The 15991-nt window shown below is 40.1% G+C and overlaps 1 protein-coding gene across 1 annotated transcript; it reads right to left on the reverse strand.

Moving 5' to 3' along the window:
* Positions 1 to 920: 920 nt before the first annotated feature.
* ticam1 (TIR domain containing adaptor molecule 1) lies at positions 921 to 4551 on the reverse strand. The gene is made up of 2 exons (XM_063462764.1): positions 4464 to 4551; positions 921 to 4008 (listed from the first exon to the last, which is right to left on the reverse strand). Exon 2 carries the CDS (start codon positions 3874 to 3876, stop codon positions 2221 to 2223), a length of 1656 nt encoding a protein of 551 aa, XP_063318834.1. The 5' UTR covers positions 3877 to 4008; positions 4464 to 4551; the 3' UTR covers positions 921 to 2220.
* Positions 4552 to 15991: the final 11440 nt, after the last annotated feature.

The raw sequence follows: 15991 nt of genomic DNA on the forward strand, positions 1-15991 counted from the left end.
TACACAGAAACCTGACAATGTGATGTGGAAGAAAATTTATAATCAGAAGAAGGCTCTGGGCTTCTTCTCAGTTGGCTCAGTGGGTAGATTGGGTCATCTAACTATTGAAAGGTCAGTGGATTGATCTGTTGCTTCTCCAGTCCACATACCCAAGTATTCTTCGGCAACATACAGAGCCTCAGGTCCAAACTGGGAGCTGGTTCCATAGCAGCCTGAAAGCTTAAGGCTTTGCCTCCCATTCTACTTTTAGAAACTCTAGGAACCACAAGTAAGCCCGCAGCCTGAAAGCAAAGTGCTCTATTAGACTTACGTGATAGAATGACATCTTTAAGATATGATGTGACCTTACCATTCAGGACTCTGTATGTGAGGAGAGGGACTTCAAAGCTACCTCTGGATTTTAAAAAGGCAGCTAAAGAGATCCTAATGTGAAAAGCATATGGTCTCTCTTTCTAGTTTCTGTCAGCAGTCTTACTGCAGCATTTGGAACCAGCTGGATGATTGTTAAGAGAGTTATTGGGACCTCACAGTAATAAGAAATTACAATAGTCCAGCCTGGAGGAAATAAATGTGGGTTTTTCAGCATCACTCTGAGACAGGATGCTCATAACTTTGACAATATTGTACAGAAGAAAGAAGACAGTCCCAGTTCACCACCACCAACGTCTGCTACCTCATAATAAACGCGAAGAAGAATTATCAGCTTTTCAACATTTTGTTTGAAAACTGAAAATAGAGAACATATAAATAGAATTAATAGCAGACATGCTGCATTAGATTTCAGTGCCCGGTGAATATACGTGATGCGACACAACTCACATGCTAATAACATTTTGATTTTGACTGTGTGGAAATAATGTGAGAACTACCATTATCTTTAATTTATTTAAAATAAATTTATATCACAATAAAGTGCAAAAAGCAAATGTTTCTCATAACCTTCTGAAGTATGTCAATGGTTCAAAGCTTAAGGACTAAAATTCTTACATGACAGAAGAGTCGCTGACAAGTTCAGTTCATAACAACTTGAGATGCTTTCTTAGCAATTGAGACTGAGGATCAGTCACAGAAGACAAAAGTACCATGAAATAAAGCACAGATGTGTTTGACAAAGACATCATCATCATCACCATCAGTAAACTCTTTGATATTACATCAGAAAATGCCACACAGAAGGAGAACTTAAATGAAATATCAATGACACTTACAGTAAATCTATATAAAAAAAAAAAGAAGAAGAATCAGCAGAACTAAAAAGACATCTGGAAATGTACGTTTCTTTTGGAAGGTTTTTAAAGAAGTTTTTCCTGGTAGTTTGTTTTGACATGAATAAGACCTGATCAGCAAGTTCTTTAAAATCATTTTTCCAACCAATCACCGTTTGTCAACAAGTTGCTTCTTGTTGCATTTTTTCCCCTTCATTTCAACTTAATCATCATCCAAATGTTACACATCTGTTCCAAAGTTTACACAGCAATTTCCTCCCCACCAACCAGTCCTGCAGGTGGCTGCCCTTCCCTGAGCCTGGTTCTGCTGGAGGTTTCTTCCTGTAAAAGGGAGTTTTTACTTCTAGCAGTCACCATGTGCTTGCTCAGAGGGGGTCGTCTGATTGTTGGGGTTTTCTCTCTGTTATTGTAGGGTCTTTACCTTACTGTATAAAGCACCTCGAGGCGGCTGTTGTTGTGTTTTGGCGCTATATAAGTAAAACTGAATTGAATTGAACTGATTACATTTGGCCATACTCAAATCAGCACTTGAGATGAATATGGAAATTATATTAAAATTACTTTTTGGACAGTGACTCTGTAAGATGACTGTAGTCATGGGAATGGATGAGAAGTGTGTAAGAGTGCTGCACCCTAGTGTCTACAAAGAGCTCATACAGCTGAAGAGGTTAAAAAGGAAGCCTCTCTTATTTGTCAGTAGATGGCACTCCTATGTCAATTATACCATAAAATGGCCCTGCTCTGTTCAGCATACTTGATCACTACTACACTGTTTTCATATACTTAATGGCTCTTTTGCTGCTCTATTGGGATTTCTTTCGTTGACAGGATTGATTGCACTGACGTAAACTACAGCAAATAAATTCCTCATAGTGGTCGTTACAGCTTTAACACTTTAGTGTTCAGGAAAAACATGAATATTTCTTTCATTCTCAGCATATAAACTGATGCCACACGTGCCATAAAATGTCTAGCTTCACTGCTCCCCCTTTGTTTAATTGGAATCCTCCCTGTTTGAATTTCCACCCAAATCCACACTCATTCGAGAGTCGTTACCAATCATAATGTAGTTAGCATTTTCAATATGAATGTTTGGCTGTGGGTGCCACGCAGCCGTCGGGGGCCCTGGTCGAAGGTTTGGTTCTACTGAGATTGTCAGATTGCTTATTTTATTTAAATGGTTCATTGTCTGTTTCTGAGCTTTCTCCTGTTTCCAGATCCGTCTCTGTTTTTCAATTTTTGTAGGCAACAATGACTTTTGGATCTTTTTCTCAAAGTTCTTTCTCTCTTCAAGTGGATTCACTCCCTGCAGCACCATAGGCATATCCTGTTTGGGCATGCAGTTCTCTCGTGGCAGCAGAGGGATCACAGTGTTGTACTTATGTGCCTTGTTTATAGAGTTGACGAAGGCAGCATTCGCCTTTAGATCCAGCATGCAAGTGTTGAAGTTGCAGGTAAGCAGCAGCAGGGTGAAGGCTGAGTTGTTGATGGCGTCCTCCAAGCTCTTTATAGCGGTCTTTCCGGGGATGGAAAAGTCAGAGAAAGTCGCACCTTCACATTCACCACCAATGACTGCTTCTATTTTCTCCTTTATGCTTTCAGCCATATCTGAATCTTCCGGTGCATGCAAGATAACAAATGCATAAAATATTTCTTCTTCCTCTTCTTCCACAGCTTTGCTTTCGTGTATTTCTCCAGGAAGACTCGTCTTCGGTAGTTTAGGACTTGGCGTTTTTGTTTGATTGTCTGATTTTGTGTCACTCTCATTGCTCACTAGTGATGCTGCTGCTGCTGCTGGTGTGCCATACTTACTTGAGTCTTGTTTTGGGTCAAACGGAGGAGATCCAGTGGTCTTAGGCTGAGCTTCAGATGACTGAGGTGGCTCGGTCACATTTTGTGCTCTGTTTTCTTTAACGCTGAGGATGGGAGGATTCGATTTGGAGTTTCCTGGGTTCCCTGGAGAGGTTCTGTGTGTTTGAAACAAGACTGTTGAGGGCATACTTATCTCCAGATGAGTAGGGTAAGAGGGCATTGAGGGGAGATTTGCACTGAGGGGGCTGGGAAGAGATGAAGCTGATGAAACCTGAGATTTTTCCACGCTACTGAGAAGATTGGAGTCAGGCTCTGCCCTCTGATCACTGGAGGAGGACATCCACTCTGCAAACTCGGGCCCACAGACATTTTTAGCTTCCTCCAGGAATTTATAGTTGTATTCCAGGTCATTACCATTTCTTGTTTTTACGCAGTCACTAGAAAGAGCTCGCTTGTATGCCAGATTTCTCAGCAGTGGATCACACAGCCTTTGCTCTGTCAAAACTTTAAAAACATGAGCCAGCTCTGCCAACGATTCTCCCGTTAAGGCTTCAAAAAGACCGCAATGAGATCCAAAATCTTCTAAATTGCCTCCTCTCATCTGACACTTCTCGGCCACATGCTTAGCGAGGGAGCTGTCCGTCAACATCTGGAGTTTGTCGAGAGCTTCCGCCTCCCTGTGGAGGACGATGAGACACAAGGCGTGTATGATTTTATCTTCAGGAGACTCACCCAACTGGAATGTCAGACTAAGGAGTCGTTCTGAAGGTGCCTTAACAAGAAGGTCAAAGACATCCCTCAGTCCTGTCCCATGGTTGGCTTGGCTCTCGAGACTCATTTTCAACTTCACTTGTGAGCCAGCGTGTAACAGAAGTCGATAGGATCACATGTGACTGTCGAGCATAACCATTCTCAGTTCTTCAGGGACTTGAGTTGGTGAAGAAGTGCCGTTTCCTGTATGTTCCTCTTTCTTTAGGCATAAAAAAAGAAAACGTGTCAGAAATCACAGAGCTAACACGTGGTCACAACATGATGTGCTTCAACTGTATTCAAAAAGTAACTTCAATGAATTTTAATACATCAAGCTTAGCATTTTGTCTCCCTCTTGTGATCTTTCATTATTCGTCTTTGGATTATGTTCTGTAGAGGTAAAATAAACTTTCATCTGATCATTTTGGACTAAAACAACGGAAATCAGGACCAGCATCATGTTCCAAAAGCTATGACTGAGCTATGTGTGTGTTTCTAGCTCAAAATAAGGAAGTCTCAAAGAGTGTTTTTCTGCTTCAGTTAAGTTTTCAGATAGAAACTTTTTTATCTTAAAATCCAAAAACAAGGCTCTTAGAGACCGATAATTCCTCAGAATAACCCTAGCCTCAATAAGTCTCGTCAAACTTCTACACTAAACTTTTCCAGTGAACGTACCTGCTGAAGTTGTAGGCCTCTACCAGCCTGAAGTAATTTTGGAGGACATACTGATGATGTCACAGCTTGCGAAGTACAGGAGCTCAAGAGGGACAAAAGACTGAAGCAGGAAGAAGCCTCATTCACAACTGAGATTACAGCTCTCCCGTGGGTTCTCCATATTACAGAGCTGTACCATCCTTAAGAGACTCTATTTATAATGTAAACATTTAACACTTTAACATGTATTTTCATAAAGTATGGTAACTTTTTCATACAATTTGAATCTGCCAAGAAGACAAAGAAAAAAAAATCTCTTCTTGTGGGGAAGTGTGGAAGTCTTGAGCACAATGGGCGTACAAGAGAGGAGGAATTCTGGCATTTTCCCCTCTCGGCTGAGAGGCAAGTGTATTTTTATCCTCAGAGGAAACCTCCAACCCTGTATTTACCAGGGGTGGGGTCACACCAGGCACACTGAAAACCAAGATCAAGTCCTTCAATGCAGCGCAGACACAGAGCCTCTCTGTTCTGAGTGCTGAGAGCGGTATGTGATATGTTTACTGCACGTAACCATTTCTGAAGGATTAATGTGACTCTATAGGAAGTGTGGTTTTTATGCCTTCCTTAAATATCTCAAGACTGGAATTTCAGTTTCTTTATGGAATAAGACACATAGCACATATACGCACACACACACACACACACACACACGCACACACACACACACACACACACACACACACACACACACACACACACACACACACACACACACAACCTCCTCTGTAACTGACAGCAAGCCAAGAAAACCAAGAAACCATATGAATGATACATTTAATCTACACTCACTGGCCACTTTATTAGGTACACTTTGCTAGTACTGGGTTGGGCCCTCTTTTGCCTTAAGAACAGCCTTTATTCTTCATGATACAGGTTCAACAATGTCCTAGAAATAGTCCTCAGAGATCCACCGCAGGACTGAAGTGTGGTTACTGTGGAGGCCTTTTGAGTACAGTGAACTCACTGAAACTAGTTTGAGAAGAAGCCATCGGAAAATGGGTACACTGCAGTCATAAAAGGATGGACATGGTTAGCAAGAACAGTCAGACTGTGGTGTTTAAAAGATGCTCCCACACCATTACACCATCACCACATTAATCAAGACAGGATGGATCCATGTTTTCATGTTGTTTACAGCAAGTTCAGAACCTACCATCTAAATGTTGAAGTTGAGACCCATCAGACCAGGAAATGGTTTTCCAGTTTTCTAGTGTCCAACTTTGCTGAGCCCATGTGAAGTGTGACCTCAGTTTCCTGTTCTCAGTGTGGTCTTCTGCTGCTGTGGCCCAGTCTGCTTCAAGGTTTTACATGTTGTGTGTTCATCTGCATACCTTGCATTTGTGTTCCTGCTGCATTCCCCTCAGCTTAAAATAGTCTTTCCTTTCTCCTGTGATCTTTGCCATCAACAAGACATTTTCCCACAGAGAATTTCTGCTCACTGGATATCTTCTCTTGTTTGGACCATTCTCTGCAAACCATAGAGATGGTTGTGTGGGACAGTCTCATTACATCAGTAATTTCAGAAATACTCACAGCAGCCAATCTAGTACCAATATCCATGCTACTGTCAAAGTCACTTAAATCACATCTCTGCCTCATTCTGATGCTCACTTTGAACTTTACAAGGTTGTCTTGAACATGTCTACATCAAAAAGCCCAAAGATACTAATAAATGACAAAAGAATCAGTAAGACTCAATTGTATTGATTATGTAACACAAGATGGGTTCTGTAACATTTTCCTGATTCTGATTCGTGTTTAGAATCAAAACTGAGCCATTTTAAAGTTTTAACCAGGCTACATAAACTGACAGGTCACACAGAATATAGTGTAACACCAGCAGACAGGGGAGGTGGAGCTTTATAAAGAAAATGCCCCAAAGTTCTTATTTAAACATGAAGGAGGGCAGATAAATATTTAAGCAACCTGCGTATTGTGCGTACCGTGATGCAAATGCAGCATCAGAAAGTGGTTTAGTTGACTAATGTCAATCCGTCAGACTTGTTAACAGCTTTGTTGCTTCTGTGTACATTACCAGCTTTGCCATGAAGAGACAAAAGAGACTCTGTAATAGAGTTAATAAATGAAAGATTCAGTGAGGGATTTGTTGTCCACAGAGCTCATGAATATGATGATTTTAGCTGGAAGTGCGCCCAACTGAGACTGCCTTTCAGAACCCATCTTTATACGTCAGAGACAAGTCAGTGTACACTGTACGTGCTATAAAATCATCTAGTGTATAGTTAGCAGCATACGTGACTCTTGGAGTTGTGACTTGATTTAAGGTTAACAATAATAATTAACAAATATGTGTTCTTTATGCTGAAATTTAGAAAAGCTGATATATGGAACATTTTGTGACACTTAAACAAATATTTTCCGGTTTCAGGTGCAATTCAGGTTTTAACTGAGGTATGTAATTAATAGAAAATGTAAAACCTTGAATTAAATACTGTTAATTCGCATTTTTTAGGATACTGAGGGGAAAAAGGTAGCCATAGTGTTTTTAATGTCACAGAAAGAATCCGAAGAAAGTATTAAAAAAGCTGGATGCCCTTAGGATCCTTTTCACACATATGTTATATATATATTTTCTTATAAACTCACACACACCATTAAATGCCCTTGTATAAGATTTGCACACAAGGTTTGCTACACACACACACACACACACACAATCACACACACACACGCACACACACAGCCTCGGGATCATCCTCAGTCTGTTACGTAACACACTGCCAAACGTCCATCTTTATTGAGGACAATTCTTCTAACGAGAGACACGCTCTCCCAGCAGCTGTGTTAGTCAGCCTGCCAGTAAATTTGCTTTCACCTGCAGGCAAAATCATGTAGTAAGAGGCTGTGTCAGTTCTGCGAATCCCGACATCCTACAGGAAACATGACGTGGTTCGCCACACATGCAACTCTCCCTTTATCAAAGCTGAAATGCAAACATGTGTATGTCTGCGTGTTTGTGAGCGTGTTTTCTGGCCGTGGGAGAGAGAGAGGCCCCGGGAGACACATAGAGGGGTGACATATAAGAGGCTTTAGGGCAGACAAGTGAAAAGGGGGCCCTTCCTTGGACAGAGACTAAAGATTAGGATGAAAGACATATGAGTGTGCATGGAGCGAGTTGGGGGGGTTGGTGAGGGTGCCTCTATTTTTTATGTCTCACCCACTGCTGCATCTCTCACACGGGCCATTCAAAATGAGCAGGAAGTAGAAGACAGATAAGATAGCGAGATAGGTGCCTAGCAAAAGACAAAGTGAGACCCTGACTGATCGATAGGCTCTTTAGAATTCAGTTTGCGAGAGGCCGAGGAGAGGCCGCGCAATGCACGGCTCTTTTTCCCAGCCACCTGATTCGTCACACATGCTAAGAGAATTTAACACACTTGCTCCTGGCGAGCAAATATATTCTCTGCACACATGTACATGAGAAGACGTGCGCATACAAAGCCATGCACTCATTCAAACAAGCACCCCACCACTGCAACACTGAAAGAAACACCTGCGTTACGGCCAGTGCTCCACTCTGAGGGAAAGTTTTGCATGTTTCTGCAATTTCTGTTTAAAGCAGCATACAGCTTTAAAAGCTTACGCAACAGTTTATTTTGTTCAGATTAAGATAAAGGTTATGGATGGATGGGTGCAGCTTTAGGTAGCCTACACACATTCAGGCGTGTTCTGTGTATCAAGGCAAAAATAAACTATCACATACTGAGGCTAGTTTATGCTGTTGACAAAGCGAGCCAACAGATCTGAGCTAATGTGACAGTTAACTAGCATTAATTCAGGAGCAAAAGTAAATGAAGCGGGCCTGCGGACACGACAGGGGAGTGCAGCGGGGATGGGAAGACGTGTGTACTGTACCACACTGGACCATGCTTGGATGAGCATGTAGGCCATGCCAACAACAATGCATAATACAGCCTCTGGTGATGGGGGGACGGATACGAACACACAGAGCTCCCACCTTACTTCATACACAACACGCAGACATTCACTCGTGCAAGCGCACGCGCACAAACTCACACGCATGCACAGACATTGACGGTGATGCGGCATGGAGCAGTTTATGCTCATATCAAAAGAAAGTCTTTGATCAGTGTGACAGGAAGGGCACTCGCCCCAAAGGAATTAGCTAACTCTCCTGCTTTGCACAAAAAAAAGCACATCCACAATAAATCAGGCGTGCTTGCATTTGCAACAGAGGGGAGAGAACGTTTGATATTTAGCTTCATTAATATGCTAAATGTATGAATATGATTTGTTCCAGTTCACTGTCCAGAGTAGCATGTCCATAGTGCCATGATAACCATAAAGAGCAGAATGTGCAGAAATTCAGGTTGCATGTATAATCCGCTCAGTTTAACAGCCTGTTACTCTGCACAAGCAATTTACATACAGCTTTTAAATTAGTACCACTTTTATTTCTCCTAAAAAAAACCCCGTCCTGACACGAAGAATACTTTCAAAAGAACCCCCGATTTTGTTTATTTTTGCTTGCTGGAGCGTTTCACCGATATAAGATACGGTTAAGGTGATGTAATATTTCCTCTTAGTATATAAAATTGAAGATAATTAATTAGGAACAGTTTGATACTTAGGTTTTATTGCTTAATGTTAATAAGAAGATTACAACATTCATGTTTGTCACTTAGATTTGAGGCCACGGTCTGGAGCTGTTTAGCTTTGCTTAAGTTAGCAAATAACTTAACCCTTTAAGACCTACCATAGAACCAAGTCCGCCAGAGCTTATCTTTATATTTTTACATGCCATTTTTGGGAGCATTTCAAGTTGTTATACATCAATACAACCGTTATAGCCCAAATGTTAATAATATGTATGCATTAAGTCCATAATAACTACATAAATTGCAAAAAAAAGTGCAATAAACTACAAAAAAAAGAAAATCGTTTTTGTTTTTTTTACATAAATTTCTATTTAGAGAAATTTCAGAAGTTTATCCCTCAAAACTGTAAATACAAAACAGTTGCACAAAATAGTTTCCAACAACAGGGAATGTATTTTGAGTGTCTTCATAGTTTTATTTTTGAGGAAAAACGAAAATAAATATTATAATGCAAATTTGAAAAAAAAAAAAAAAGCATGTGCATTAAAAGAAACTATTTCCAGCAGTGCAATTTGAGTTCTAAGCATCCCAGAAACTATTCAGAAAAGCATGAAGTCAAACATGACTTTTAAAAACACCAGTAAGGTAAAAAACTACATTTTCCGCGAAATGACGTCACTTCCGGTTTTGGGCAGGTAATGGCAGACATGCCATAGTTTGCGCTGACCTCTATTCCTAAATTATATAAATGAAAGAACAACCTAATAACCATAACTTTTTGGGGGGGAGGGGGGGTCAGTTCATAAGTTATATATAAAATAAACAAGCATATAATTATTTATGAATTACACACCTATGAGAATGAGCAAGTCTAAATATTTTCTCTACTCTCAGCTAAGCTAAGCTAGCTTCCGCCTGACTATAGCTTAGCTGTTTTCAATCTCTTAATCTAGTTATAGTAAACAAAGTAAATATATAATAATATTATTATATGATAATGCAGCGGTAGAATCAGTCCATATTGTAATTCTACTGCTGTTCCTCAATAATTTGTAACTTTTTATAACTTAAAATTTCAAGATAACCACTCGAGTTATGTATCTAGCTTACATAATTTCAAACAAAAAAACAAATGCAAAAAACAAAAAATAAGCATCTTGAAATTACATGTTGTTTCTAAATGAGTAAGACTTGGAGATACTAACTTGAAATTTTGATTTTTGTGGAGGGAACAAGCTTCCAAACTATACACCAAGAGGGCTGGCAGTTAGCCTTTGATTGATAAGTAGCTAACCTAGTGAAATTTAAACACTTACTTTTATATATAAATAAATAAACCAAAGCAAAAAACAAGAAAATGTTGCATTTTATTTTTTGCAATATAGTATTGTATTATACTTTTTTAATACAATTGGATTTCTAACAGGAAACATGTTAACACCTGGCTATTGTTTGGTTATGGATCTATGACAGAATGCTAACTACAGCAGATGGTAATAGCATAGTTAAAATAAAAACTTTAAATAAACTTACAGAAATTTACATCAGAAGGTTGTGGTGGTTGGCAGTGACAATTAGCTACAAAGTAGCCGCTGCTTCAAATTCTCTGCTACTTCTTATTGGTGTAGGAAGTCAACATTTTTGTTTAATTGTACCACATGATTCATTAATACTTTCATGCTTGCGTTAAAAGAAATTTAAAAAGAACTAGCTATGAGCTCTAATTGGGGGATAAAGTAAGATTTGGCAGCTAGGATAACCCTGAAGGCCTTTACACAAAAAGCATGCTGTGAAAAAGCAACATGAGATCTGAACTTCCTGTGTAATGAAATGTGAAAAAACGAACTTAACATTACGAGCTAGTTTCTAAACAAGAAAAATACAAAACAGATTCATATAATTCAAAATAGAAGGCAGTTTCGTACATATTTTAGGATGTCAGTCCAGCAGTTTGAGCTGTTGTTGGCAGAGTTGGGACCACATCTGAGGAGGCAGAGAAATAATTTCAGACAGCCGATTGACACCAAGCAGTGTCTAGCTGTATTTCAGAGGTAAGTATCATTGTATATTCAGTACCAGTGTATGTTTTGCACTAGTAGGTTACTTGCTGCCAAATACAGTGATCTGACTGGTCAGCTCTATTTATTCGGATCCGATAAATCGAGTTAAATGCCACAAAAAAATCATCCAGGGAAATCAGGCTTTATTATGAATAGGTGAGTCCAAAACATATTTTTATGCGTCAGTTGTGTAAAGGCCTTATGACAGGGTCACTTAGAAATATGTCACAATAATTTGTATATTGAGCTGCAGTGAAGTTACATTTCTATTCAAGCTGTGTGAAATTATATTACATCCTTATATGTGACCTGTGCTGCTGCAGCTGCTCTGAGAGTCACTGTTGTTTAGCCAAAGAAATTCAACACGATATAAGCAGAGGTTACATAATCATGCTGGTTTTCCAACCCTGTACAGTTTAAAGCTTGTACAAAGGACGAATTCGGTGAGTGAATCTAATCAGCATCATCATCTTAAATTTAAATTGTTGCCTGCTGCCCTTGATTTAATCTAGCATTGAGCATGAACAACACAATCTGCTCTGCACCAGTTCAACATAGTACATTACCATAAATGTAACCAGTTTAGCCTGCACTAACTGCCTCATATTTTCATGTAACCTTTGAGCAACACAAAATTAGTATGGTTCAGTTTGTTTTGCAAGATATTCACAGAATGGAAAAAAAACCCCGACCTATAGCAACAAATTCAACAGCCAATTAAAACAGTAAAGAAATATAGAATTAGACCAGAATTAGTTTACCACACGTCAGTGCTTACCTTTGGAAATCATTTGTTCTGTCCTCTTTCTTAGTGTGGCACATAGTCCATTTAGCTAGCAGACTCACTGTGCTCTGAACAGAAACAGGATGCAGTATGTGTTTGTTAAGCTGTTCGAAAAGTCGCATCTAAAAAGATTGCTCTTAAAAAAACTATAGATACTGAAGTACAGCATGTGGGAACATAATGACAGCTGTACTGTCAGAAGAAGGAAAGGGTGGAGGGATCCAGATTCATATTCAGATGACTTTATTAATCCCAAAAAAGGGAAATTTGTACCTGCTCACATAGTCAAACTCACACAACCCTGAGAGTGTGTGAGGTCGTGGGGTGTCGTTACATTCTTATTACACAACAAATATCCATGCCGTCAGCTGAAAGCATCACCAAGCTGCAGCGCACGAAAATGTGCTCACTCCACAGCATTAAGTATTAATCTGCCTATCTGCTTTAAATGCTCATTAGCCGAAGATGCCAGCACATTCGGGACTATTTTAGCCCCTAAATTTAACCCCTTCTATTCTTTTCTACTTCGCTATAACCTCTAAATGAAACAGGAAGCTCCAATGAGGGGATTCCCCCATTTATATAATCTGTGATATAGCCTATATGAGAGCTAATTTCTTCCCTCCTCTATTTCTCCTCTTTTCCCCCCTTCATTCAGCCTCTTTTTAGTGTGAGAATCCCCCCGCCCCCCAGTTTATAGTGATGGTCAAATTGATGGCTCTAATTCTATCCAATGAAAAAAGGTTGTTAAATGTTATTAAAGTCACCCATCCAAAGCAGGGGAGAAAGGAAGTGAAAGAATAAGAACATGGTGAAGAGGAGAGGAATTAAAACTTGCTTTGTATCGGCAATGAAGAAAACTAAAAGAATAAATGGACCCAATCTGGCTGCACTTGGTGCTAGAATGGCTGCCCATCCAAAAGCCCATGCCCAATCCACCATGTCACTTTTGTCCGTCTCCAAACCCTGCGGATGCTCTGCTTTTATAGCAGATGCACAGAACCAAAGGATGTGAGGCGTGAAAGCAATGGGAAATTCATTACATATTCCTACCCCCCTCCGTTCACCATAATCACCACAATTAGCAGACATCTGCAGTGACTCCAAAGCTGGGAGTGTATTCAGGCAATCAGAGCAGCTTCACCGACAGCACTGACTGCAGCCCCCTCTGTGATGGGCCTCATCCTGAAGGGAAGCATTCCATTAGAAACTCAGTGATTAATTGAGACGGCGAATTCGCTTCTGGCATCGAGCACGAATGAAACCCAACAGGAGGCATCCACGATGGCAGAGCCGCGCGCGGGATTGCGGTCCAGAGTTGGCGGGGACTTTAACATAGTGTCGATGGTGTTAGATGAGGCGCTCACGCTGTTGGTTCGCAATTATCGGTATGAGAAGAGTTACTAGAAAACAGCTATGTGAAGATTTTCTGACCCATCAAGTAAACAAAACCTGTGTGTGTCTAACAATAACCCGGATTTTATAGGTACTTACGGTTATTGGTATTATCCCCCGTGCTCTGAGAAACCTGGAATCCAGATTCCTGAAATCCACTAAAGCCTTTTATGTTGTTTAGTTGTAGATGTATCTTGTATGTAAAGGACATTTTAAAGGAGCTGTTTAACTTAAATGTGAAGCACCTGCTGTCAGACATTTGCTTAGCATAAGATAAAAGCAGGACTCTAAAATAACTTTTCCAACCCAAATGATGCTGATCTGTACTACTGTGTGTTATTTCTACCCTTCACTTGTAAATCTCTAGAGATGTTGGTACATTTAGACTCCCTGTGTTTATACTTCTTGCCCTAAGCAAAGTTAACACTCTCAGTTTACAGATATGAAGCGTCAATCTTTTCAAATCTCTGCGAGAAAACGGGCACATTCTTCAAAATGTCAAACTATTCCTTTAAGACGTCTCTGATTGGATGATTATCAAAAGTGTTGGGTGGCCCACTGTATGTTCTCCATCTGTAGTGGATGACAGCATGTTAGACAGCTCATTACTGAAGCAGTTGGAGATGTCACTCTTACTAGGCACAGTATGGAACATCCACGGCTTTAAGCCTCAGCTTGTCATGAAAATTAACAGTAACACATTGGACTCTTATCATCTTGCCTTGAGTCCGGCGCCGGCTCGTTTCCCGGATCGCGCGGCACGTAGAAGTAAGTGTAAATACGTACATCAGTCGAGCTTACGCGGGCGCAGCTGCAATTGAGCCTCATTGTCCTTGGAAAAAAGGGGAAAAAAAGCCAGCTTTTTATAAACTCAGCAGACAGGCATGTTGTCACACAGACGAAAACACATTTGGAGTTTATTAGATTCATCTGCAGGAGATGAAATCATCCAGAACAGCTGAATGATTATGTGTATCACTTTATAAATGGTTTTTAGTAACGACTGATGCATTATTTAGAGAAACACCACACTATAACAAATACTCCAAACAATCCAAAGGAATCCTTTTAATTTTCCTGTTTTATTTCTTTACAGTGAGTGTTTTTCTCCAAATGCACAGAGTACACTCTTGATATTTGCCAAACTTAGCTTTTCCTCCTCATATGCAAAGCTGACGTACTTTGTATTCTGCAGATTTTAAAATGTGCATTATTTACATCAGATGTGATTATGCGTCCGCAATGGATTTCAGTGCTTCTTGGCACATCACTACGTATCAGTAGAATAACATGAAAGCCAGCCACCGCAAAATGTATGGCAGTCGTCCCGCTGCTTGCATGTATGTGTCCTAATGAGATACAAACAAAACATAAGACCACTCATCAAAGCACCGCTCAGTGAACTCATGCTCAAAATATCCACATGGTGATGTAAAATTATAGGATTTTGTACAGCATCGAGCATTGTTTTGTTTGAGGAAGTTGGAGCTAACCTATAACACCGAGTGGTGCAGTGGTTAGCGCTGTCATCTCGCAGCAATGAGATGACAGCGCTGGGTTTGAATCCACCAGCTCGTTGGGGTCTTTCTGTGAGTTTACTTTACTCTGGCTTCCCCTCCCTCCACAGTTAGAAGACACGTTCTTAGTTATGTTGTGATTCAAAATTAGTCATCTAGATTGTCAACCTAGGCTAGCTTTTAAGAAACTTAAATGTGCTTAACTAGAAGTACAAAGCAGAATAAAATAGAAGGGCTCAATGAAAGTACAAATACCTTAAAAAATCAACTGATTTTAAAACTGCTCTTGCATTAGTGTGCACTTTCTACCAGTGTAAAAACACAAGCAAACAAAGAAGCCTTAAGTTTGGAGTTATTATGTGATGTATGTAATGAGTAAATGTGGGGTGTTTTTTCTTCTTTTAAATGAGGCTTTAAATTTGTATCTGTAGTTATAAATGTTAACACGCTAGTAAGAACATTCCAACCAAGTGGAGAGCTCTGTGATAAACGGATCGTTCTGTTCCAGGAGTGGTTCATCGAATTAAGCGCTGACAAAAAGGATTCTTTTCAGTTTGTCTTTTACAACAAGGTCGTTTTCAGCTACTATCACTGTGCAAGTTTATCATGTTAAACCTGCATTTATTAATCACCGAAAAGAGTCTTTCCTGGTGAAGTCAGCAGAACTGAAAAGGACTTTCATGCAAAAAAAACTAACCCACCCACCCCGAAACCCCGAGATTTCACACATATACTACCCCTCTCACAGAACAGGGCTGACCCTAACCAAAGCAGAAAGACAAGTGGGGGGCCCCAGTGCAAAACTAATGAAGAGGACAAGCACATCAGACGCCGCACAGGTCCTCAGGAGGAAGTTTCATTAAATAGCAGTGCTGTTGTATGATATCTTGTCTTGTTTGGTGTTGGGTTTGGTTTAGCTCTCAGAGCATAAATACTCTAGTAAGTTTCAGAGGGAACTTCCTTTTTGGGGGACATTTAAAGAAGCTGATGCTCCAGACCATCAGCTAGTCAGACTTAATCATTCTTTTTACAGCACATCGGTTTTCAGCTGTGCTAACATAACTGCATGACTGTTTTCCCCCCAAAGCTCAATTAACATGATGTGTTTGTAGAACACAGGAGTGGTGATCGCTAAAAATGGACCACTGAAACA

Source organism: Pelmatolapia mariae, linkage group LG18, assembly GCF_036321145.2.
Source record: "Pelmatolapia mariae isolate MD_Pm_ZW linkage group LG18, Pm_UMD_F_2, whole genome shotgun sequence".
Taxonomy (NCBI): domain Eukaryota; kingdom Metazoa; phylum Chordata; class Actinopteri; order Cichliformes; family Cichlidae; genus Pelmatolapia; species Pelmatolapia mariae.

Coding starts and splice junctions, on each gene's coding strand:
- ticam1 (XM_063462764.1), bottom strand. CDS start 3,876: ATGAGTCTCGAGAGCCAAGCCAACCATGGGACAGGACTGAGGGATGTC.